This window comes from Syzygium oleosum, unplaced genomic scaffold (assembly GCF_021117445.2).
Source record: "Syzygium oleosum isolate NSW1041296 unplaced genomic scaffold, Sole_v2.1 Sole_v2.14, whole genome shotgun sequence".
In the NCBI taxonomy this organism is placed as follows: Eukaryota; Viridiplantae; Streptophyta; class Magnoliopsida; order Myrtales; family Myrtaceae; genus Syzygium; species Syzygium oleosum.
Window position 1 is genome coordinate 4,359,344 of NW_026607498.1, and position 26,531 is coordinate 4,385,874.

General features: G+C 40.7%; 3 protein-coding genes across 3 annotated transcripts; 2 read left to right on the forward strand and 1 right to left on the reverse strand.

Moving 5' to 3' along the window:
* Positions 1–1,605: 1,605 nt before the first annotated feature.
* On the reverse strand, positions 1,606–2,745 carry LOC115689201 (auxin-responsive protein SAUR36). The gene has a single exon (XM_030615193.2). The coding sequence runs from the start codon at positions 2,351–2,353 to the stop codon at positions 1,805–1,807; it is 549 nt and encodes a 182-aa protein (XP_030471053.2). The 5' UTR covers positions 2,354–2,745; the 3' UTR covers positions 1,606–1,804.
* Positions 2,746–18,860: 16,115 nt separating this feature from the next.
* On the forward strand, positions 18,861–19,605 carry LOC115689175 (putative invertase inhibitor). The gene has a single exon (XM_030615169.2). It carries the CDS (start codon positions 18,888–18,890, stop codon positions 19,431–19,433), a length of 546 nt encoding a protein of 181 aa, XP_030471029.2. The 5' UTR covers positions 18,861–18,887; the 3' UTR covers positions 19,434–19,605.
* Positions 19,606–22,195: 2,590 nt separating this feature from the next.
* Positions 22,196–24,613, forward strand: LOC115689159 (plasmodesmata-located protein 8). Its single transcript, XM_030615146.2, has 3 exons — positions 22,196–23,065; positions 24,207–24,317; positions 24,424–24,613. The coding sequence occupies exons 1-3, from the start codon at positions 22,312–22,314 to the stop codon at positions 24,426–24,428; spliced, it is 870 nt and encodes a 289-aa protein (XP_030471006.1). The 5' UTR covers positions 22,196–22,311; the 3' UTR covers positions 24,429–24,613.
* Positions 24,614–26,531: the final 1,918 nt, after the last annotated feature.

Here is a 26,531-nt window from a genome sequence, read left to right on the forward strand (position 1 = left end):
AACTAGGAGGATGCTGCAAGTTTGACATATTTTTAACCTAACATCGTTCAAACTTGGATAACTATATTGGTAGAATAATCTCGCACTTCCTAACCTTTTAAAAACGTTTGTGTTCGGGCGATCAAGATTTGAAGTAGATAACATCGTTCCGGCACTAATCGCTAGTTGTTACCATCTTCGGGCCAAAATATGAAAATCTCTGCATTACCGTCCATCCTTTTTTTATTCATTTTTCCTCTTTATGATACTTTTCTCTAGCTTGCGTACGGAATACGGTACGATTTACCAAATCAATCCAATCTCAATTTAATTTATTCCCAAGTGGCCTACCTCGAGTTGGCTTTTCTGATCATTTCTAGACAATTTCTCCATCGCGCTACTCTTTCTGTGACACTTGGCCTCGATCGATCGATGTCGTCTTTAGCAGCCATACTTAGTCGTTGCCTTTGCCTCCGCCACAATCAAAATGCCATTTGAGTGTTGAATAGTCTTTAACTCGCCAAGAAGGGGTCCATTGAAGTCATCAAAGAGAGGCCCTCTTTCTTCCTTTCTTTCCTTTTCTTATTCTTTATTTATTGTTCTTTTTCTTGGCCTTTATACAAGTGGATGTGGGGATTGGCCCAACGTCTAATTCCTAATCTTTCAATTCAAGATTCTCCACTACCACCACCACCCAAGTTGATGAAAGAGACATCTATGGCCACGATGCAAATAGTAAGCACAAAATCATCTTGGCTTTACCCAGTAATGCTGCGTATATTGAGATTGATCTAGTAAATTAGTAAATTTTAAGTAATATATGGGTGCGTCGAATGCGAACCCCTTGCTTGACGGTCGGATTAAAGCCCGTCACATCGAATTTAACCGTTGATTATGTTGGTCTTGATACACTTTACCATCATTACTCCATCGGATACATCAGAATTTAGTGTAATTAAAGAACGAATATACCTTTTTGGTACTTTACTCCCATGGATGGGATATAATTTTCTCAACTTGTCTTAACTTGTGCCACAATTCGTGGCTTCTGACGAGTTCTAATTCTTCTGTCGTGCAATTTGGGCAAGTCACGGTTCAAAAGAGACAAGAACTTAGAGCAAAATACCCTGTCATCCCCGATGGAATGGAACATTCGTGCATGCGACAAATTTAGGTAAATCTCCATTTTTTTTACACATGGAAGAGTAGAATGAAATATTATATGAATTATCGACCTTAATGACAAAATCATAGTAGCTACAAATTACATATGGAGCCAATTTTCGGAGAGGGGGATTCATCTCCACACGTAAGAAACAAACGCGAAGAAAAAAATCATTCGTGCCTTTCGAGCATATCTTCTCAATATTCTTCTAATTACCAGCCAAAGCATGTGTTCCTTTCTCTGTCCCTTACCATTCGCCAAGTATCGGCCCAGGTTGTCGGCACGTATGCAAGCCAACGAAACGAGGGTTCACATCGAAAAATTGGAAAAAAATAGCGGGGGGAAAATTATCAATGGAAAATCAAGATCCTCCCCCAATCATACGCGCAATGCCACGTCACCCATCTTCTTCAACAAAGCAAGCAAGAAGAAACCCTAGAGAAGAGAAGAATCGAAGAAGATGAACAGAAGTTTGACTATATTCACATCTATGGAAGAAGTTCAGGTACTGCAGTATTGTATGAAGAAAATCATCTACTCTTCTACTAAGAATCTCTATGAAGATCAAGATTTGATCCGCTATCTTTTCATCATCGTCGCCAAAGGCATATCGAATTAAGGGAGCCTGGTCCATCGGCCGGTGCATGCAAGCGGTGCGCGTCAATAATACCGCCTCAGCGCCGTCCTCGCGCCGCCGCGACCGCCGCCGCCCCCACCGGCGGCGATCCTGGTCTTGACCCGTTCGAACTCCGAGACCCCGCAGGGGATCGTGATCCCGCCCGGGTGGTCGAAGCCGAACTCCTCCTCGGCCTCCCTCAGGAGCTCACTGAACAGGGGGTGGTTGAAGTAGATCACCGGCACCAGGACCCGGCAGAACTCCGCGTCCTTCTGGCCGACGTAGACCGCGAGGTGCCCCTTGGGCACCACCGCGGGCTGCGGGTCTTGGTCCACGGGCATGTAGCCCGATCCGGGCTTCGCGGAGCAGAGGCACCTGGTCTTGCTGGTCAGGCGGCGGCCCCACGTGAGGAGCCTCGACACGGGCGTCCTCCTCGGTTCCCGCGACGGCGGCGGCGGCGACGTCGGCGGGGACGAGGGGCCGAGGCTGAGGTAGGCGACTGGGTTCTTGGGTCGCCGGAGGATCCACCGGGTGGCCCGGAAGAAGCGCTTCTTGAGCTTGATGCCCCTGAATTTGAGCTTGAGTGTCCTCATCGGAGAAGTACGGATTCAAACAGAGACAGACACAGAAACAGAGAGAGACAGAGTGCGCGCGCGCGCGTGTCCGTTAGGATGTGGGGGGTTTCAGGAGGAGGGCGACGGACATGGCGAGGCGGAAGAGAGTGAGGCAGACTTCGGACAGAGAGGACGGGACGTTAGACATTCTCCCGATCTTCTCCTCCTTCCTGTCCGAGCGAGGCGAGTCTCATGCGTGGGCGAGGAAGGAAGAGGAAACACGGTTCGAAACGTCCTGTTTCCTTCCTTTCCTTTGTCCGGCGCCCGCTGTTCACGGTGTGCGAACGATTTCGCTACAGGAACAACAAGACGATAGAGAGAAGAAGAAGAAGAAGTTGTAGTTGGAGGCACGCGATGTTGTGAGAAGAAAGAATCAACTTAAATAGCTGGTAGAGATAGAGAGAGAGAGGAGAAGGGTCAAGGGTGAAGTTTGGCGGAGGAGGAGGAAGGGTCAGATACAGAGAAGCTTCCGTACACAAGGTGTCGGGAGACTGGAGTGACAGCCGACGGGTGCCGTCTGATCAAGGGAAGGTGTGTGGCGTTCGCATTGATCCCCTGTGCTCAACGGCTCTTGATGGGGTCATAACTTGCTGCGGGGCCCGGGAAGCAATCGAACGGAGGAGAAGCCGTGGTATGATTCATAGGATTAATATCACGAGAAATTCCGAACTTATACGCCTGAAACAAATTTATCTCAAATCTTAAGTTGACATATCTATAATAAATTTACCCTCCATTAATTTTCGTTAAATTTTACAGTTAAATTACTTAGTTAGATGACACGTGGCAGTTGACCGTTTGTCATAGGCGTACCGAATTGTGATTTTTCTTGGTATTAATTCAATTTGGGTAAATTTGTCACAAATGTATTAGTTTTTGATTTTTTTTGTGTTCAAAAAATTAGTTTATGGTAAATTTGTCATATATGTACGTTTTTCGTGATTAAAAAATTAATTTTGGGTAAATTTGTCACAAGTATACTAGTTTAGAGTTTTTCGTGATATTAACCCTTTGAATTATTAATTATGAGTTTTATCACGAAATCCATTTTGTTCAATAAAAGAAATTCGTGGGCCAATCGCTGCTTGCTTACGGTTTTAAAGCAAGAAAAATTCACAGGTTTTATCTAAAGGTGAGGTGCGGCCGAGTCGAGTGGCTGGCTTGAGCTCAACCCGATTTATACACTCGAAACTCAACTCGATTATTCTCAAATTAGATTTGAAGCTCACCATTTAAAAATTCATTAAAAGGATAAAAGTGTACTTACAAAGTAAACAGTAATGTATTCAATATGTTCACGTTATGGTACAAAAGTAAGGTACTAAATTGCGCTCGCAAGGCAACTAATACTAATACAAAATCTAGTCCAGGTTCAAATCTGAAGATGGTCGACTACTAGAGTGAGCGATGAGTCAATCACAAGTGATTTGACTCACTTGCACCCAAGCAAAGGAGCTCAATATACCCTTTCCCATGTGAGCCAACACATATGTGGCCCCGCTGGTAAATACATTAAGAGGTGAGATCGAAGAGTATCGGGTCGAGAGCTCGATTCTTGTGAGCAACGCACCACACACACACATGTACACGGTAGAAATGATTGAAATAAGAAAAAAGTACTTTACGTACTTCGACCCCCAGAAAGAAAAAGTACTTCATGTACAATGAGTAAGGTTTTCGTTTCCTATTATATCTAATTTATCCGATAACACCCAATCGGTTTGTAATCTTACAAAACAGTGAAGACTCTTTGGATAAATCTAGATGCAATTCAAAGAATCAATCATGTAATCTTCATCCGATCGTGCAGGGCATTAGGACAAAATCTATGATTTTAATTACGACAAAATGTAAAGCCAAAACAGTCTCCTCGGTGAGAGCCCCTCTCTCTCACCAAGAATTCCCCACTATCGACGTCAATTTTCTTGCAGACGCTCTCCCCCACCAAGAAAAGTTTGGAAAGTGGAATTGGAATCATTACCACTATCAGTTTTTTCTCCAAGCTTTGCCCTATTTTTGGTAAAAATGTTAATACTACAAAAAAACCCTAAATTTATACACTTACGATAGATTTACCCTCCGTCAGTTTCTGTTAAAATGTATTGTCAAATTGCTGAGTTGGATAATACGTGACACTTGATGAGTGTACCAGTTTAGGGTTTTACCGGTCTGTTTATTACAGATTTACCAATTTATAATTTTTCGCGGTATTAATCCAATTTAACGGAGGGTAAATTTGTCACGAGTGTACTGGTTTGGGGTTTTTGATAGTCAAAAATTAGTTTGAGGTAAATTTATCATAAATGTACCAGTTTGGGATTTTTCGTGATCAAAAAATTAATTTGGGGTAAATTTATCACACTAATTTAAGATTTTTCATGATATTAAACCCTTTGGTAAATTTTAGGGATGAAGTTTGTAAATGTTTTCAAATTGTTCAATTGGGTGACTGAATTTTATTTTGGTACATTTTTTTTGTTCAAATTGATACTATCGCTAGAATGGAACCAAAAGCCCGATGTGAAGCGACACATCAGCGCTGACCGGACAAATTGGTGCTCATGTATAATTTCCTTTTGCTGACTATTAAATCTTAGAAAGGTTTTTTTTCAATGGAACTATTATTTTATTCATCCTAGAATTATTAACAATTAATTGTAAATTAAATCTTTAACCATCCGGCGCATCGCGTGGGGCTATAGAACTATTGACGAGGCCAATTATATGCGCAATCTAAAATTTATTAACTCATCATTCTTTTATTTTTGTTTTACGAATATTTTTGGAAATAGATACAATTAGTAATTAATTTATCGAGATTCCCCCCATTATAATTTCTAGCAGATAAGTATGAACGTTGAGAATGATGCCTTTTCATGGATTTCCACGCCATCAAGGAGCCCATCAATCCGAGATTCTAGGGCTTTCCCCGCATTTAATGAATTGATCACTAAAATCAACAATATTGAAATTAGTTAAGAGAACTTGACCGTATATTCAGCCGTGGAGACACATTAAACCTCCATGCTTAAACCGAAAATTATCTCCTTAAAAAATAGGAGAAAATAATACATGACTCATTTACACAATATGTATGTTTATGTAATTAAAGTCAATTTTAAAATTTGGTGTCCACTAATTAATAAGCAAAACACTCTTATCTCATCTTAATCTCAATACAAAAAAAAAATTGAGAGAGCATTAAATGTCATTCAATATTAAAATTCGATATCGTTGACCGATTACGTAACAAATCTCTAATTTATATGGAGTACATATTCTCAGCTTTGTTAAATTTTTATCCATATTCTCTTGCTAACAATCATCCGAATTCATTTCGAATGGGCGCGAAAAAGCCAATTTACTAAAAAAGTGTTGTAAGATAATTATGTGTAAAATATCTTTAATGAAGGGATTGAGTTTATCTTTTCGTAATACGATGGCTAGCTTCTTGAAAAAATTATATAAATATCTGTGCATTTATGTCGATCCATTCACGACATGATATTCTTAGGGTTAATAATCATGCACTTAATTTTAATAACCATGTCAAATGCTAATCAATATATTAAATGCACATTTCTGGTCCGTTTTCTATTAAATTGAAACTTTTGAAAAAGTGGATGCACTCTCATTCTTTGTTTCATTTTCCTTTTTTTTTTCTTGAAGTTTATAGAGGCTGACTTAGCGTCAGATTCTGATATATGATTGGGTGATGGGAGCATCATATTTCGCGGAAGTTGGGCGGAGAAGTTTGACTTTTTCTTCTTACAATCACTATGCATATGAATCCTATCAAATGGGAAATAAATACATAAAAAATATTAAAATTTGAATTTTATGGTCTAAAAACAAATTGTCTTGGGTTCGAGGAAATTGGGTTTGTAGTAATCACGCCAGCGTTCGTGCCCATCCACTTCTAGACTAAGTTGCGCCCTCTAGATCGAGGAAGTCAATAGTATAATAAAGAAGAAAAAGAACGAATTTGACTAAAGGACATTAACGACCAAGACCAAGTCCCCAATGAATTTGTCAAATCGTGAATTGGTGATCTCCATGCCGGTTTTTCGTCGCGCCTTCCTCTCTTTCCATGGGCACGTGGCTCGCACATGGGCTTTCAATGTTCTAGAGGAAGGACACACGATTCTCGAGTGTGTACCGGAACACTAGCTAAACATGTTTAATGAGAAAATTTTCGATTCTGACTTGTATTCTTACAAGAATAGTCGATGTATTAAAGTTTTGATAGCCAATGTGCTTTCATTTCCTCATCAAGATTCGAGAGGTCTTGAGCTATACTCTTATAAATTGGTGACGGATATGGTTTAAGAAAAAAATTCTCCAAACTTATCTTAGGAGGAAGTCATATATCTCATCAATCAAATTACACTACATCAATTACATCTTTGTTGTTGAGATATTTTTTGTTGTGCATAAAAAAAAACTGATAATGTAATTAACCTATTTCGTTCAGGATGTACTGCAGCATGTATAGAGGTTTGAGGAATCAAAATACTGAGTGTTCAATTGTTATCCCAGATTGGTCTCACTCCGGATTTTAAAGGGTCCTAAATATGTAATCGCCCTATACTTAATAATTCAAGCTTTATGAACAGTTGACCGTATTTTGATCTAACAAAAATTTACATGATTAGTTAATTAGTCTTATAAACATGTAATCTGCATGGTCCATGCCATATCTATATTTTGCATGTGAAAGGAAGTGCTAAGGTATTATCACACGTTGATGAAATACGAAATTTTGGTAGGGCCTCTTATGTAATATCCGTCAATTCTGGGTTGGTTTCTCTATCCGTAAGAAAAGTGGGGAAAAAACATGAAATGAGCAGGAGTATCAATAAAGAAAACTAGGACTTGGCAATAATTACAAAATAAAGTATTAGAGCCTGTTTGGTATAGCTGTTGCCCTCCGGCTGAACAGTAGCTATGGTATGTTTTAGTTGTGCTGGAACTGCTCTAAGCTACATGTTGGATACTATTTGTTTTAAAGTTGCACCATCTCAAATACCTCGGCAGGTACAACACCCCTTTTTACAACTAAAATGGTTGCGTAGGCCAATGGTCGAGTAGTGCAGTTTTGCGTTGGTTTTGGTCGTGTAATAGAAGAAATTCCAGAAAATGCAGGACAATCGACGAAGGAATCGACTCCACAAAATTGGGGCCTCGAGCACCTTCATATTGACATGGAACTTATGGAGGCGAATCGATGCGAGTGGTGCCGAGTCCCCTTTTACACATCATCGTGAAGAAAGAATATGCGTAAGAAAGATAGAACACCCCAACATGACTGGTGCAAGGTGGAAAACTTGCTTTTCCACGAGGCGGTGAACAAAGTAGCCGATGCTTTCGACAACAAACATGCCTCATTTTCCACACCATCTTTTGAAGTTGTATCAAACAGTCTCTTTAGTCATCTCTCTCTCTCTCTCTCTCTCTATCACTCCCGATCTTTCCCTTTGCGAATTTCCTCTTCTTTGGCAATACGAATCGTTCACGCAGCTCCAAACCGATGTCCTCTTTTGACTTCTCCTCCCATGTTGGAACAGGCAAAGCTCTTTGCTCTTTGACCAAGAAAACGAAACAAAACCTAAAAAACAAGAGTAGAGAGAGAGAGAGAGAGAGAGAGGAGGAAGCTCATTGCTCGACTACAAATATCGTCTTGGCAAAGGGCCCCACGGTGGCCGCCGTCTTCTAGATGACCCGCACGCCACTAACTTCGTCCAGCCGTCCGTACCGCACGATTTCGTACGTCGTCCGTGCACACGTGTCGTGGCTCAGGACCGTTGCCCGAGAAAGTCAAACTTTCCTCGGGTCCACCGAAGGACAACTCCCACCTGCGTGTGGCTGAGCAGTTTCATGGATCTTCACTTGAGACGACCACGGACGTGAACGATCCACGAGGTCGGTTTAGGCACACGATTGTATGGGGGAAGATCGATCTGGACTAACTGCCTCGTTTTGTAGGCCTTTACCTGCCCAGTTTCGATTAAGGTCCACCTAATGTTTTACTCTTTTTTTCTTCTTTGATCATGAATGGGACCAGATTAGAATCGGCAATTCGATATCGGGCCGGACTCTTTATTGATTGAGTAATCTAGGTGACGATCCCGACTTAAACTGATGGTGCAATTAAAACACAAGCTGAAAGTTCAATTAAAAACGTTTACTTTTGTTTGCAATCAAGAGCGACTTGAAAGAAAGATTGTTGAGCCTTGGTGCAAATAATACTTTTGAGTTTTCGAATGCACCGGTCAAGAGGTATCTCAAAGGACATTCATGAACTAAATGAGATCAAGATCTTGACCTTTTTGAGGTTTTACATTGATTTTCACCTAAAATCAAATCGGGCATTTGCCCTTTCTTGGGTTGTGCCATCCTAAAGAGGATTAAATCCTTCCCTCGCATGATACGAGACTCTCTCTTTTTCTAGCACAACATTGTTCCAAATAAGAGCACCCGAATAATTATCGATTACCATTGCTTGGTCTGATCTCGGCTAAGGTAACAATGTTGCTAGTCACCATAGGCCATCGCCACCCACTCCTTTTCCCTCTTTCCCATCTAGACCTTAGATGTTGTTGGGGCCCATGCACCTTCACGTCGGCGTGGAACTCATAAGCTACAAATCAACGTGAGTGGTGCCGAATTCCCTTTTTACATGTCATCAATTAAGAAAGAATGTGTCCGAGGGAGATAAAACTTCCCAACCAGACAAGGTGGAAAGTGAAAAGCCCACATTTCCATTAAAGTTAGGCAACAACAAGGGAACCGATGCTTTCGGTCGCATACATACCTTGTCTTTCACACGTCTTTCGAGTCCTTTCCATTTGCGATTTCGTCTTAGCGGGCAACATAAGTCATTCACGCAGCTCCAAACCGTTGGAACATGTAAAAGCCCTTTGCTCATTGACAAAAACAAAAAAACAGAGCAAAGCAAAAAGAACAGAGAGACAGCTCTTTGGTCGACTGTAAATTTCGTCTTGGCAAAAGACCCAACAATGGCCCCCACTCTCTTCTAGATGTCCCGCACGGCTCGTTTGTCCAGCCATCCGTACCCCACGATCCGTAACTTCATCCGTGCACACGTGCGTGGGACCGGGGCCCGCCGAAGACAATTCCCACCTGCGTGTGGCTCGGTAGTTTCGTGGATCTTCAGATAGACACGATCACAAGTGTAAACAGGGCGATCATATGGGGGAGATCGATATGAACGAGCTGCTCGTTTTCTGGACCTTTGACTACCTAGACTCGATTAGGCAACCCTTAAAGTTTTGTATTTCCTTAATCATAAATCCGATGTCAAGCCCGACTCCCCTGTAATCAATCAATCTAGTTTCGGCTCCACGTTGATGAAAAGACCAACTTAAACTAATGGCGCAATGACAACACGACATAAGCTTCGAATGGATAGTCCGAACAAAAATGCTTACTTTTATCTGCGAACAAGAGTGAACTGAAAGAAAGGTGGTTGATTCTTGGTCCCAATCATACTTTTGAGTTCTCGGATGCATCGCTCAAGCAGCATCTTAGGAGACCCTCGAAGTATAGTTATCATATCAAATGGGAATTCGTTAGGTTCCTTAATGTAATCGCTTTTTAGGTTTGTTGCAACTTGACTCCCAATATCTCAATTTTGGGTTTGAAGCCCCATGACGGTTCAAGCTAATTTCCATGTCACGTGATCCCTCACTAGGGGAGGACTTGATGACAAAATTGTCCTCCCTAGGCGAGAGTTATATTTTGCCCCTAGATTTGTTTTATAGTCACAAATTACCCCATGATGTTTAAAAATTTTGCAATATGGTCTTTGATCTGTCGATATTTGTTGCAATCTTTTCTTTATAGTAATTGTAAAATCAAGATAAAATAATTATAATTGAAAATAAAAGAAAACTAAAATGATGGCACGGTGCCATCACGACCCACTCCTTTTGCCTCTCCATCATCTAGTCCTTAGATGATGTCTTCATGATTTACCAATAGCCCCAATGTTTTTTTTTCTTTTTTCTTTTTAAATTAAGTCCGAGAATATGATATGTATAAATGCCCATCTCTCTCATCCTTTCCTTAGATAATGCTTTCAAATTGATTTACGAATCATTTCATACAATTAAGTCCAACGAAAATATGATATATATGGATGATTCTCCTTTCGACAATAGAGGAGTGAGATGGACTTGGGACATAGTAAAATAAGAATCTATACGAAAAGGATTGACATAATGTTTGATCACTAGAAATATATATTGTATATTTCTTCTATTCTTTCATTTATAGCCAATGTATGATTAATTTTTTCATTATACAATTATCAGAAGGGCTCTTTGCAACCAATTTCAAAAGATCATGGGGCACATTGTAAAAATTTGAAACTTCCGTGGGCAAATTGTTGCTATATGGAAAACCTAGGGAGCAAAATGTAGTTCTCTTGAGTTTATTGCACATTTTTGCCCCCTCTCAAGTGAACATCATTTAGTCATGTGGAAGCACGTGACCGATTTTCTGGCGAGAATTTAGCCGGAGTCGATATCATGGGTACATTGATATCGATTTGAAAACATCAGGGGTTCTTTTTCCCCAAAATTAAGATATCGAGGGGCAAGTCCTAAAGACCCTAAGAATTTCGGGCCGAATAGCAATTTCCCCATCTTGTACAATCGGATTATGTTTCTGCCCGGATATTCATGGAAGAAGGAAGGGGGCAAAAACGAAATTTAAATGTAGGGCCCACGCATGACCATTCCAAGAAGTTGCGTGTTGACATCCGTACGAGTAATCATGGGCCACAGGTGGTGGGCCGGGCCGGGTCGGATCGGATCCGAAAGTCTTGTTTCCATGGGGAGGTGGGAACAAACGAAAGAAGTCAAGCGAGTTGGCCAACTAAAATGGAGGAAGGACGACGAGCAAAATTGACTCCTTGGAAGTTGATAGATTGATGCTTATCAGATCACTGCGTGGTGCATAAATTATGCAACCTAGGGATGGCCATGCGCTGCGGATTCCTGCCCTAAGCTGGCCGGGCGTGGTGGAGGGAAGTCGAGACCGTCGCAAGGTGGGGGCAGGCATGCTGTTTGGTATGCTCAGGCCGGTTTCTTTCTTCTTCTTTTTTAATCTCTACTTCGTTATTGAAATTGGTATGCTGGTTATAGCGCAGTTGGATGGAGCGCATGGAGATTTCTAATTTAATAATCGGAAGTCACTGATTCAAATCCCACCAATTACATGCAAACTGCTTTAGTTTTGGCTATATGCATAGATTAGCGGCCTGAATTTAACTACTTCATGATACTTGCAAGGTATTCCAAAGGGGTGTCAATGCGGGTTCTCTTGCCCCCACCCGACCCAAATCGAATATGACCCCAATCGAAAACTCGGGTCGGGTCTCCTTTTCCTTTTTTTTTTTTGTCACGTTCTAGCTATTTCACGACGTTACAATTGACTCGAAGGTTGGCACTCCTTGTGAAATGCACTTCCATTTTTCTTTGTAAGACCATGAGAGAAATCCTAGAAACAGGATCACCGACCAACGAAAAAAAGGAAAGAAAACTATAGTGCAAATCGCCACACATCGCATTTTATAAATCATTCTGGACACATTGAGATTGTGGTTGTGGTGCTTCCACGACATAGCATAAGGTAAGAAATCAAGGCAACAACCTTGAAAGAAGCAGTACACCTCCATTCCACACATGAAGAGTGAGCTTAGAGAGAACTCCCCACGGTTGAATGAGCCACGATCAGAATCAGATCACTTCAGCACATTTGGAACTCAGCAACACAAGCCACGTTTCTCCCCTATTTCAATAGCTACGCATTCAATTCTTGCAAATGTGAAAGTAATTCTCAAGCGCTCCTGAGGTTTTAAATCTCAAAGTGAACAAAACTTTCCACCAAAAGTAAACAAAGGGACAAAATTTTCCACAGAGCTGAGCAATCAATCAACATGAGAAGAGACTTTACATATGAGACTTGAGATCTTCAAAGTACAAAAAAAATTCCAACATGGGTTCCTCAAAAGAAAAGTATCCTGCCCAAGCAAACAACCGGTTAGTAGCATTTTCAAGCAACTCTAGACAAAGTGATTGAAAACCGAGTGATGTAAGAGTAACCAATACAAGATGATATCAATATGAGTTCAGTGATCGTAAGTACACAAAGGAAACAGGCAAAGAAACAGTACAAACACAGGCAATTATATGGGTTCCAAGAAGAATGAGTGACGATAGACGACAAAAACAGTAATTGAACCAGAACATGGAATTGCTCCATATCTTTCGATCTCTTAGCAACACCAAAGGAACAACAAAAACCCAACTCCATCATCAGAGTAATTTCATCGAACACTTAGTGCGTGTAGTGTCCCATGACAAGGACACAAATCCAAAACAGAGAAAGAGGACGAAGGGTTCCAAGAACGGACCAAGATGCAAGAGCAAGAGGGGAGCAACGAACATAAGAAGACAACAATCACTAAATGCCTAATACAGAATATGAAGAAGTAAATTCACATTAAGAAGAATAAATTTGGTTTAACAAGTACCATTCTCCAACTTCGTCAATCATAAGAAGAAATCAATATCGAGTTTGGCTCCATGATCGTAGTTGGCAACTCTGCATTAAATTCACGATGAAAATGGGAACATCCATTGAAATATAGAAGGGTTTATTCTAAAAAATATTATTTCAATGGGAAGTGAAAGTGGCACTGATCGTAATCAATCCTGAGCAGATATAAGAGCCTCCACCATGCTTAGGGTCAAGCAGCTACGAAACACATTAAGCACATGGCCTCCTATACAAAATGTGGCCTTTGATGCTACAATTGAGATGGGCACGATCAAAATATCTCGAGCAATGAAAGAGAGGATATGATATATTGAATAATTTACTTTTCACCAACTTATGATATCAAAGTTAGGGCTACAACGTTTTCATCCTTCTTCGAAATACTTGTCCAATTCATATTTTTTTTTCCAAAATATTGTTGTCTCGTTTGGCTAAGATACTTTGCAGCCATAAAATCAGCACCAACAATAGGAGACTTTGACATGCTTATCATCCTTGTACTGTTTAGTCTCAAGTTGCTTTGGGGGCATACACCAATGCGGTATCGCTCGGATAATGACATTAGAGATGTTAGCTTATCTCGTAAAGTTTCCGTCTCCTTGTTTTCATAAACATCATTAATTATCCACTTCACATATTCCCACTTATGTCATGGGTTAGGTATGCAAGTAATGAACAAAGTAAGATTGATATCGTTCACATTGTCAAAATACTTATTGAATTTGGTCTTCATTTTTTTAGCCATTTCTTGCAAACTTTATTCCCAATTCTCACAATATACGTCAATCATTCCCTAAATCCCATACACATCCTTCGCCATATCATTACTAGTGACATAAGAAGAATCTGAAACTTTTAAAGTCGTATTAAAGAACAATTTTATGAAAGGAAAAAAGTGACGGGCATACTCCCAATCTTGTGTTAGGAATCATCCCTTTTAATTAATAAGATGTAGACTATTTAATTTTAGAGTATTTACGGTGCATGTCTCACCCTTATAGGAAGCTCTCTAAATCTTAATCATAGCATACATTTAGTGTCAAGATAAAATGAGGACACTCTAAAGACATTTAATCTTAATCATTTTGCAGACATTTAATCTTAATCATCTTGCCGGAATATTTAATCTTAATATTACGGTGCATGTCTTTAGAGGGCATTTTTGTCTAAAGACATTTCTTTTTTATTTCTCTCTCTTCTTCCTTGTTCATCTTCTGCTTCGTTCGGCAAGATGAACAGGGAAGAGTGGCCTTAGTGACCAAAGCCGTATGCAAGAACAACCAGCCCGAGTATTGCAGCGATACTGGTGGCGAACATGCAAGCGCTCCTCGTCGCACATACCGACATCAAATCTGACCACTCCACTTGGCGAGCGCATTTAAAAAAGCAAAAAAACAGAACTCTCCTCCATCCAAAGCCAAGCCGACCACTGTTGTGCGTCCATGGCCGAGCTACTCCATTCGTCGCCGTAGCAGCTCGCGACTGCACCATCCACAAGCACGTCGCACGCGGACAGGCTATACCCAGATCTGGAACTGTACTTCTATAAGCACACGAAGCAATACGTCTGCTTCTTGAAAAGTACCGATATCAACTAGAACTTCAATGACCAAAAAAGTAGAATATTATTCAAAAGAAAAAGCTCATCACAAAGGCAAGAAGGAAAAAGCACCACTACTCAATATCCATCTTCATCAGCAACAACTTAAGGCATCACAAGAAAAAAACGACAAAAATTTAAGGTAGTGGGCACCTGGGGTTTTGGTATGCACTTGCTGGGAGCATATATGGGTTTGTCTTCTCTTTGCTGTTCCAGCCGATTGTTGCAGCAATACGAGGTGGAGGTAGCCGGGCAGCAAGAAGGATTCCTGTGGAATGTCGTATTGAGCTCCAAATCAAGATCTGGAAATCTAGGCGCTCGCGGCCAAGGCTCCATCATCGGTGTCATCGGAACCCCTCCGTTGTCGCTCATGGCCAAGGCTCCAGAGATTTAGAACTCTGGGTGCCTTTGGCTAAGGCTCCATCATCTGCGTCATCTCAACCCCTCCGTTGAGCCATGATCGCGAGCAACGTATATGAAGAGGTGGAGGGGAGCTCGCTAGGGGTCCTTGGTGGCTATGAATGGAGCTCGTCGGTGGTCGGCCGAGGAGGCTGTGAGGAGTTGCGATGGCTTATGACAAAACCACAAAGACGAAGAAGATGAACAGGAAGAAAAGAAAGAAAGAAAACATTATCTTTGGACGAAAATGCCATTAACCAGCAGGAAGATTTGGCCAATCGGCAAGGTTAAATCCTTATTTGAAATTAACATGATCACTTTAGGCCTTTATTTGTAACAAGATTTACTTTAGGCATTCATGAATTGGAAATACCTAATTACTCAACACCGACCGCAGGAGTTAACCAGTAAACATGAGCGCTTACTTGATGAGAATGAATATCCAAATCTTGTGTAGTTATATTATTTCATCGGTGTGTAATATTATGCAGTCAATGAATTCGTAAATTACGTGGAAACTTCTTTATATTTTATCATTTGGGTGTATGAATGAATCAAGGAACTAGGGTACATGGTTGGAGAGAAATATTTCATGCACGGGATGCATCACCACCGCTACATACATTTGATCCGAGGATTGTACTACATCAGAATTTCGAGTTAATTTTGAAACTTCAAGCTTACACGAGTTAGTCAATTTTCGAGCGCCTATCAAATGTCTTAAACGATTCTTCATGAGCAATGCAATTAGCCTAATTCGCATCCCATTAAGTCATATTAACTGAAATTTAATATTGGCAAAATTATAGTAATTTGGTGTAATTCAACTGAAACGATGAATTATGACCGACGGGCATGGGCTGGATTAACCCAAATGACCCAACCCCAAGTATCATCCATTTGGGCTAAAGCCCAATTGGCCTAGGAAGACAAAATTGGCCGAGCTCCTAAATATAATTTAAGGAAATCAAAGTGCAACAAGTCAATTCGATCGAACTGAGCCAACTCGATTTGAACTGGGCTGACCCGATTGGACGGAATGAGACACGACCCATTGGGCAAATCCTCAATTGAGCTCACCCAACTCATTTAGCCGATGCACTAAGCCCATTTAGCAAATTATAGCAAAATTGAACATTAAGAGGATCTTGAGTTGACCCAATTGGGTTCGGTCCATTGGGCGAAACCCAATTCGACCATTCGGGCCAATGGGCCAAGCAAAGAAGCCCCTCAAGGCAGCCGGCCCCCTCTCTCTTCACATTGCTATAACTACAAAATTAGTACATAGAAAAATTACCAAAATGCCCTTGCCATGTCACCTATCCTTGTGAAGCTTAAATCTCAACCATACATTAGCCATTCAATCCTTGCCATTAAGATTGACATGTCATCAATCCATGTGATGCATTTTCAACCAATAGGGAGCTTGCTTAATCATTAAGGGATCATTGTGAGCCACAATTTGATCTAATTTTCAAAATTTTCACTCGAAAAATCATTGTGAAAACAATTTTCTCTATAATTATGCTTCATAACACACACGACGCACCCTCTCTCTACTCACTCTAGCAACATTTTCTCAAAAACTCTCTCTCCTTACTAATCTCCTTACTAATCTCCACATCCCTAGCTTCGACTGCTTCTCGGCATAATCCAATGGCCGATCATTGCACTTCACTTGCAACTAGCTAGGCCGACACCTCCTTGGCTTAGTATTGGGTTTTCATTTAGGAGTTGTAATATTCTTGCTCGACTTTTATCGGATTTTCATTCCTGCTTCTACTTTAAAACCATTTCAATATTTTAAGTGTTTGTTTACTGCATCGCATTTCAATAACTTGTATGTTAATTTCTTTATTAAAATAAGATATGACTAGTTTAGGACCATAATAAACACTTCAAGAACATGTGCATGATTACTTAGTGGCTTTGATACCTTTAGGATCATAGTTGGTAATTAAGATTCCATGACCACTTAGATAATAATCTTCCAAGTTAGAGATATTGAAAGAGCATTAATGTAAATATTAGCGTAATCAAGTCCCCAAACTAGAACCTCTAGTTACGTAGAAATTGAGACGACACTCCCACATCTCAATTGGCTTCTAGTCGACTCTAAAATGGCTAGTGATGACTTCTAGAATTCGATAGGCTTTAATGAATTGAAAATGAATGTTCATATGTCACACAAGGTAAGAACTTGGGAGAGCCCGCGCTCATAATTGATGAACCATTTGGATCGTCTTATGGGTAATCCTGTAAACCCCTCAAAATATCCCCGACCTTGTTGTCGAATGTGTTGTGGGAGGGTTGCAACACAACTTTATCAAGATAGACTTCAGAAAATAGAATCAAGAGTATTGCCTCCCACGCACTATCTTGATGACCATACAGCTGAAATCGAGATATTGAAGAGACAGATTAAAGAACTCTAGAAGAACATGTATTCTCCAAAGCCCTCTTCCTTTGATCCACTGTTTGTTCTCTCTTGGGAAAAGTAAAAAATCTTCCAACCTTCAACTTCCTCATGTCTTTTCAAATCTCACAGCCCAAACTCTAGGAACTTAGAAGTATGATATTCTGGCTACCCGGGATAGAGTTCTTGCAGAAACGAAAAGAGGAAAATCCGAAAGACAGCCTGAATCTTAGTCTGTTCCTCCTCTCAAAAAACAGCCTGAATCTCAGTCTTCCTATATGATTGTGAATCCTATTGAGTCCTTCTTGAGAGACCATCACAAGCAAACTTTAACGAAAATTACTGCTGTTGCAACCTAAGAAGAACTAGATAGAATTCTTCCGTCTAACACAAAGGGTTCAAAATCTCCTTATCTTTCCATTCCCTCAGATTCGGAAAAAGTAATTGTTCTACCAATCAGTTTATGATGCGGAAATAGGATGAAGATCTGCCAGGAAGAGATGATCAATAGCCGGTGCAACCTAATTTAGGTGCCTCAAGCACCTCTAGGCTTACATTCACTCTCGGTGATCCACGAAAAATTGCAAGAATTTTATGTATAGATGAATACCAAGGTTCTAAATCCAAAAGTTGCTCACTTTGACATACTTTTGGAATTTTGCCAGCAGATTTACTGATAGACTATTAGACTGGTAGATAAACCTCCCACCAATAGACCAGAAATGGAAGTTCCTGCGTAAGAATAAACGTGAATCTAGCTTTTCTTTGTATGAAAAGGGCTAATATTGATCACAAAAATTTTAACGTCGTGAATTTATCATTCCTATTTTATTTCGTAATGAAACATGAAATAACTCTCTATGAGACAATGAAAAGAATCTAGTGTTTAAGAGCTTATTAATACAAGATTAACAAGCCAATCAGCAATATGATTTCCTTCCGGAAAGTTATGTTGCACTTTGAATACTAACTGATTGCTCAACAGTCTCTTGATAGCCTTAAGCAGTTATAATTGCGTACTTTATTTTTTATGGTCGATAATTGCGTACTTGATGGTAATCCAGAAGAATATATGCTTATATATATAGTTTTTTTTTAGACAGTGTATAAGGATTAGCATTCTTGAAAAGGCAGGTCGATTTGAAAATCTTATAGGAGAATCCGCCTTTAAGTAGGACATGATTTGGATTTCTGGTAATTATGGCCGCCAGTAGGTTGATTTGGCAATCTTATTGAAGAATTCAACAGTCATTAAAACATGATTTGGACTTCTGATAATTATTGCTGCAGGCAGGTCCATTGGGCAATCTTATCAAACTCTAATAAGATTGCCTAACTAAGCTACTTATTAAAAGATATTTATCCTTATCTACTATCTAATAATAAATTTGGTTTGACAAGATACCATATATGAAATCGTGTCGATATATGACATGACCAGTCATTTCAATATAAATATGCTGTCTTCATAGGAAAATTACGTGAAAATCTCCATCTCCGTGATAAGAAAAATGAATCGTACATTCTCAATCTCTTCCCTATTCCTGATCCTTTTCCTCGCGATCTTTCATTGTGTCCAATCCACAAACGATATCATTGAGGACACCTGCAAGAAGCTTGTAGCCAATAACACAGAGTTGAACTTCGACTTCTGCGTGAAGTCTCTTGGGTCAGACCCGGAGAGCCATGAGGCGAATCTCGAGAGACTAGGGCTGATTGGGCTCAAACTATTTCAAGCCAACTTTACAGTCACGGCCGAGTACATTAAGCAACTAGTGAAGCAAAAACTGGAACCACGGCTACTCAAAGCTCTCTCGCTTTGCTTGGATCTTTATGCCTCCGTTGAAGACAAAGACCTAACCCCATTTTACAAGGCGAAGCGTTATGCCGACGTGAATACTTGGGTGTCTGCAATGAAAGCTAATGCAGATGTGTGCGACAAACAATATACGAGGAAGGGAGGCATGGTTCCACCTTTGACAAAGCGTAATGCTGACGTTGAACATTTGTCTGCCATAGTACTTGGTATTTTGACTATTTTGACAGGGAGAGCATAAAGGATGTGATGAAGTGCGTATTAGCCAATAAATTGATTCACGGTCTATGAATTTCCATGGTAATCTGAGTCATCTTTTTCTTTTTCCTCCTTGTATGCTTTGTTTCTTGCAAATGAATTCTTATGGATGGAGATCTTTTACCCGTAGACATATCTCAACTATTGGAATGAAACTAATCTCCATAAATCAAAATCACGTTTGAAAATTTTGTTGTGTCAAAGACAAAGGAGAAAGCCCCTTGGTAGCCTATCAATATCTTAACTTGGGCTAAATGTGTCGCAGTTGGTATAGTTTGAGATTTTAAGTGGATTTCTTTTTGTCATCTTTCATGACTAATGATCAGGCTAAATCAAAGTAATCTTGTGAAAGAAGATAGAATTGGTCGGGACACAAACGTGAAGCCCTTGCCTGTGGTCGGCAAGGCCGCGAAGCCCTCGTCCAAGGCCATCATGGCCTCGCCGGCCGTGGGGGAGAATTGCCTCGACTACAACCCCCCCCCCCTCCCTAGTCGGTGCGGTCACAAAGGCCCTCACCCAAGACCATCGCAACCTCGTTGGTAGCTAGCGGGACCGCGATGGCCTTTCTGGCAAGGGTCGCCGGTGACCCTCACCGGCAGAGAAAGAAAACACAGAACAAAAAGCAAAGAAAATAAAGAAAATTAAAAAAAATTCGAAAATAAAATATTGTTAAAAATTATCCATGTCATCCCGCTCGTGTCATGTAGGATGCCGGTGTGTACTCAACAAATTCTGGCAAAAATTGGCCGGATAGACTTAATTAACAAAATATGAAAAGGTGTAGGACACAATTGGCAACATTGGAAGGCTTAGGTTTGGATTGACAAAAGTGCAATAGGTTTGAAACTTTTTGGACAATTTTATCTAACAACATGTCATATAGAAAATACAAGTTTTATATAAATTCTCAAATAAATGCTAAATTAAGATAATAATAAGGTGACTTTTCTAAATTTAATTTGAAATCATATTTTTTTATGGGTCGGATTCGTATTAAAAAATTAATCCTTTCGCAGCAATGTGCGGGCTCATCCTAGTTAGGGGTGTGCATGGTCCGGTGGCAGTTCCCACCCGAACCGTGGACCGCCCACATGAGACCGGCCAAAAATTGGAACCGAGAACCGCCCGTCGGTTCCATGGACCCGCCCGAGAACCGGACCGCCGGTCCGGTCCGGTCCGGTTCTTGGGCGGGTCCATGGAATCGGTCTCAACAAGTTTTCCTAGATAAATAAAAAAAAATCTGTGGACCAACAGAACAAAAGGAAAATAACATAACTTTTCATACAATTCCTACGTTATGATCGATTATATTAACCACATCATCCATAAATCAAGTGGGTACCCATTAATTATTGAGAAAATTGACTAAGGTATCCCAACTACAGAAGAGCTTCAGACATGATAATAAATTTTCTTCTTTTTTTTAATTTTTTAGTCAGATTTTTTAATTAAAAATTAAAAAAATAAAATATATTATTATTATATTATCGGTTCGGCGGTCGTGGCGGGTCCCGGTTCTTTTGCACACCCCTAATCCTAGTCTTTCATTAAAACGAGTCATCGTCGCTCATAAAACTCCTCAATTAATTTTTTTCTTTAAAATTGATGCCTCATATCAGGAGATGTCCGGGTCAGCTTTTGCACACCTCAGCTAGTCCATCATCCCAAGTAATCTTAAGGATGCACTAACCGACATAGGCTCAATGCATTTGGGATTTCACTCCCGGAGAACTCCCAACAAAACTCGAACCGGTATTGGAATTTGCGCTAGGAATCGTATAAGAGCGGAAATAAAATGATTTTTTTATCTGGTTTGGGTGCGAGATCCAAAAAGTATAGTTTGAGATGCACCACATCATTCAATATGACCAGGGAAAAGAAGTTATGCTATACAATATGAAGAGTTTGGTTAATACCGATTCTCTAATTTGTTCTCAATTTATCAATTATAAAAAATATTTTCGGCTAACCTTTCGACTCGATAGTAAAGTTTTGTCTATGCCCGTGAGTGGACACTTATTTGTCACATCTTTTTCAAGTCATGTATGAACTTAATCTAAATAGGCCTAATTCCCTTTAAAAACTTCACCTTCGGGTCGAGTCCTACTTCTGACCAAATTATTTTTAGTCTCATAAAAAAGCAGAAACTTTCGGTCAGTATCAAAATCTATATTCGTCAAGTTTCTTTCTAATGAAGTGTAAGACGTTGCTAACTAAGGCAAATAAAAGTTGGTAATTCAACGTTGATAAATTTAAAAAAAAAACAATAACAGTTATGAGTAATTCAAATGAGAATTGGCAACTCAAATTAGTTGGTAATTTGATTTGACAAAACTTGGTAAGTCACTTTGATATAGGTTGGTAATTCATATGAGATCTATTACACTCGATACCTTAGCAAGTTATGCAAATAAAAAATTGGTAAGTCGATTTGAAAATCACTAATTTGCAAACTATGAAAAAAGGTGATAATTTAATAAAAGTTTTAGTAAGTTACTAACAAGTTCTCTAGAAAAAAAAGTCATGGGTCATTTTTTTTTACCCACAATTTTTGCAACTTACCAGCACTCATTGAAATTTACCGGTATGGCAAAAAGTCGATATTTTTGTGCGCAAAATTAAAAAAAAAAGTCTGCTTATAGATCAGTGATTAAGGTGCCCAAAATGAACCCTTTTTTCTTAAATTGCTTTCCACGAGAAATTTCAAGAAAGACCAAAAAGCAACTCCTCCTCTCCCTCCCTCCCTCCCTCCCTCCCCACCCCAACCCAAGCATAAAACAAAACCTAAAGAAACCAACGGAAAGACCACCGCCATCATCACTGCACACAACTACAAGTAGGAAAGAGAAAAACACAAAATAATGGCGAGAATCCTTCAGCAACACTCCTCTCGCAACACCCTCTTAGCTCTCCATCCCTCTTCTCTCTTCCTCCTCTTCGCTTTCTTCCTCAATCACGTCCACCCAGTGAAGCCCAGCACCTACATATACTCGGGTTGCTCCCAGGAGAAGTACCAGGCAAGCACTCTCTTCGAGTCGAACCTCAACTCAGTCCTCACGTCCGTGGTGAGCTCGTCCTCGCAAGCAGCTTACAACAGCTTTGCCATCGGGAACGGCACCTCGGCCCCGCCCGAGGCCTCGATCTATGGGCTATATCAGTGCCGGGGCGATCTGAAGCTTGCCGACTGCTCGAAATGCATCCAAAGCGCCGTGAGCCAGATGAGCTTGGTGTGCCCCTACTCGTACGGGGCTTCCCTTCAGCTTGACGGCTGCTACGTGAGATACGAGCATATTGATTTCTTGGGGAAGCTCGACACGAGCTTGAGGTACCAGAAGTGTAGCAAGAGCGCCGAGAGTGATCAGGAGTTCTTCCGGCGCAGAGACGACGTCCTCGCCGAATTGAAAGTGGCGCTAGGGTTTCGGGTCAGCAGCTCGGGACTGGTCGAGGGTTTCGCCCAATGTTTAGGCGATCTGAGCCCGTCCGATTGCTCAACTTGCCTCTCGCAGGCGGTGGAGGAACTGAAGACCCTGTGCGGATCCGCGGCGGCGGCAGACATCTTCCTGGCTCAGTGTTATGCTCGCTACTGGGCTTCTGGCTACTATGATTTTTCTTCAGGTGAGTTGAGTTTATACCCTTTTAACTTCCAATTCATTTATTCACAAAACGAATAGAATACTTCTCTTTATGTGTCTTTATGCAAATTACCTCTAAAGCTGGTTCTCGTTGTTCTGTTCAATTCAAAAACACAATGTTCGACTGCTTTAGTTCACTCTAGAGTGTGGAACAGTTAGTGTAATTTCGAAAATTTTCTCAGCCAAGAGTTCGTGAGTGCTGCTTTTGTAAAGTAAAAGCATTAAAGGGCATTAGTAGGAACTTTTAAGGAGTGGAACTCCATTTTTCATATGGTCTCCATTCTCTTTCATCATTATTTTGTTCTTGCCCTTTCTGTTGTTCTCTTTAATGTAATAGACTCTTTTCACGTCCACTGGTTGTTATACTTGCTTTGTCTCTCATGCATTATGAAAAAGATAAGTTTCCATTATCCCAGAGAATCAGCAGGTCAAATCTTCATCCCCTTTTTTTAATTGGGGATTATGGTCAATTATTGACATATATAAACGAGATTGTTTAAAGCAGTGGCTGGAAAGTGAGGCTTTATTTGAGTTATATTGTAGAATATGCAACCTAATGGAGATGGTAATCATAAGCTTTGAGAAGGAGAAGATAGAAATTTCTGCAGTGACCTTAAATCACATTATGCTGTCTAACGAACATTTAGTATCATCCCTAATATAATCCTCACTCCTAATTTATACTCGAGTCTTATATCGTTGATGTTAAACCATAAAGTGAAGTATTGACAAACGAAACTAAGAATTTCTTGAATGAATCTATACCGTATGATGATTAATTTACCTTACGTAGAGTTAATCATCTTTAATATGATCCAAAGATACATGTTTACACATAGTGATGATTTCTGAGTCTCTCTCGTGGACGTAAATCACTCTCATTCACATAATTCCGTAGACCATGACAGTTCTTTTAAATGCTGCATTTACTTTGTGGCCGTGACACTTGATGCCGCACATCGCTGTAAGTCCTATCCACACATTCTAAGTCTGCCTCTCTCGTGGACACACATTGATCACATTAGCGAAATCACGTACACCATCGTGCACGTTCTATTTCTCTTTTTATCAATTTCTCTAGTTAATCAGCTTTAACATTTTGTTAAAAAAATGCACATGTTCAGGTTCTTCCAACAGCGAGGACCAAGCCGGCAAAACCGTCGCCATCATTGTGGGAGCAGTCGCAGCCCTCGCCGTCTTGGTCGTCCTCCTCTCACTCTGCCAAAAAGCGATGGGTGCGTGCTAGCTCTCTCTCTCTAATCATTTGCTTAATCAAATTTACGTCTCTAATAAATTTGTGATTTGAATCATGTTAATGCATGATGATTTTGTCATCATCAGGTTGAGAAGAGCGATCGAGAATATGCAACATTCCATGGAGGATGGTCCATCTCTCTGTTCCTTTTCTTCTTCTTTTTTCCTTTTTAAGTTTTATTTTTGGCTTTTGTTTTTGGGTCTTTGTTTAGGCCAAAGCTAAGTCTTGACCTATCCTTTTGACTGTGGATGGCAATATAATTCGACTTCAAAAGCATATTTGCGGGTCTACGTGTAAAGTCGAGCTAGAACTTGCTTTCTTTCCTTTGCTTTTTTAACTCGGGAGAGTGAAATTCAAACCTAGAATACGTAAAAAGTCGAGACGTGGAATGCATGCTCCCACATGAATTTTGCAATAGCAATGATATTAATACCGAATCAAAACTAAAGTTAAAGCACAAAGCGAAGTAAGAGGGAGACAACGAAGTTCCACGTCACATCGATCGAAGCCGATGGACTTCTATTGTGGGGGAAAAAGCGGTATCAATTCTATCATGACAACGACTGCTTGGCTTCCTTGAGAATCCCTATGTTATTTTTTAAGAATAAATTCGGGCGTGGCTTGTTGGAGAAATATGCCTTTCGAATATGTACCAAACTAGGTCGTTCGATATTTCTCCTGACCTAGGATTTGGACTTTGCAATTGATGGAGGCGGGCCAACCACTACAAAAAAACATGGATTTTGTCACGGAAATTTGCGCGGGAAATTTTTCGTCGCTAATTTACGACGGAATTTGCCACGAAATAAAAATTCGTCGCAAATTAGCGACAGAAAATAAATCCGTCGCTAATTTGCGACGGAAAAAAAAAATCCGTCGCAATCTCAAATTTGCGACGGAAGCGTCGGAAAAAAAAAATCCGTCGCAATCGCAAATTTGCGATGGAAAAAAAAATCCGTCACAAATTTGCGACGGAAAAAAAAATCCGTCGCAAATTTGCAACGGAAAAAAAAAATCCATCACAAATTTGCGACGAAAAAAAAATTTGCGACGGAAAAAAAAAATCCGTCGCAATCTCAAATTTGCGACGGAAAAAAAATTCGTCACAAATTTGCGACGGAAAAAAAAATCCGTCACAAATTTGCGACGGAAAAAAAATCCGTCGCAAATTTGCTACGGAAAAAAAAAATCTGTCGCAATCTCGAATTTGCGACGGAAAAAAAATCCGTCGCAAATTTGCGACGGAAAAAAAAATCCGTCGCAAATTTGCGATTAAAAAAAAAATTCGTTACAAATTTGCGACGTAAAAAAAAAATCCGTCGCAAATTTGCGACGGAAAAATAAATCCGTCACAAATCTGGAACGGAACTCTGAATTTAGTCCCCCGCCAATCTCTCAAATCTGCCCGCCCTCACCCCGGTTTTTCTCTCTCTCTCTCTCTCTCTGCTATTCCTCAGAACCACCCCCCCTCCGCCAAACACCTCTCCGTCGCTCCCTCCTCCCCTCCGCCAGCCATGATGGCCACCCTCACCGCCGCCGCCGCCGCCGCCGTTGCCTCCTCCTCCGTCGCCATCCGCCCGTTCCGCGCCCACAAGCCCTCTCGCGCGCCCCGCCGGGATCCGGTGCTCCGTCACCGAGGGCCCCACGATCTCCCAGCCGAACAGAGTTCGTCCCCGGTCTCACCTCGAGCTCTGGAGCTCTTCCCAGGTACGAAACGAGCTCGCTCTCGCGGTCGTCACTGGTTTCGTATAGTGACTGTTCTTGATGTTGTCTTTGGTTTCGTGTGATCAGCATAGGGTGAGGTTGGGGAAGTACAAGAGGGATGCGGATTCGTTGCGGAGGGAGGGGGAGAATTCGCAGGCCGTGTGGAGCCCTGATGCCAAATCGATTGCCGTTGTGGTGAGTTCGAGATGTTTTTATGGATAGGTTTGATGAAACATGAAATGATCCGGTCGATTTGTGAGTCGGGCAATTGCAATTGATTTTGCATTTGCATTGCCGTTCTTGATTCATATCTGGTCGGCCTATAACTATCGATTGGTATAAGTTCATTTTTTGGGATGTACTCGTGTACAAAACTTACCTTGACTACAATGCATCCGCAAAGGTTGGTGCTCAAAATGAGGGCTGGGTGCCCTGCTGTAGATCTCTTCTTTGGCTGTTCCAGTTAGAAATTCTGCGTGTCGATTGACTG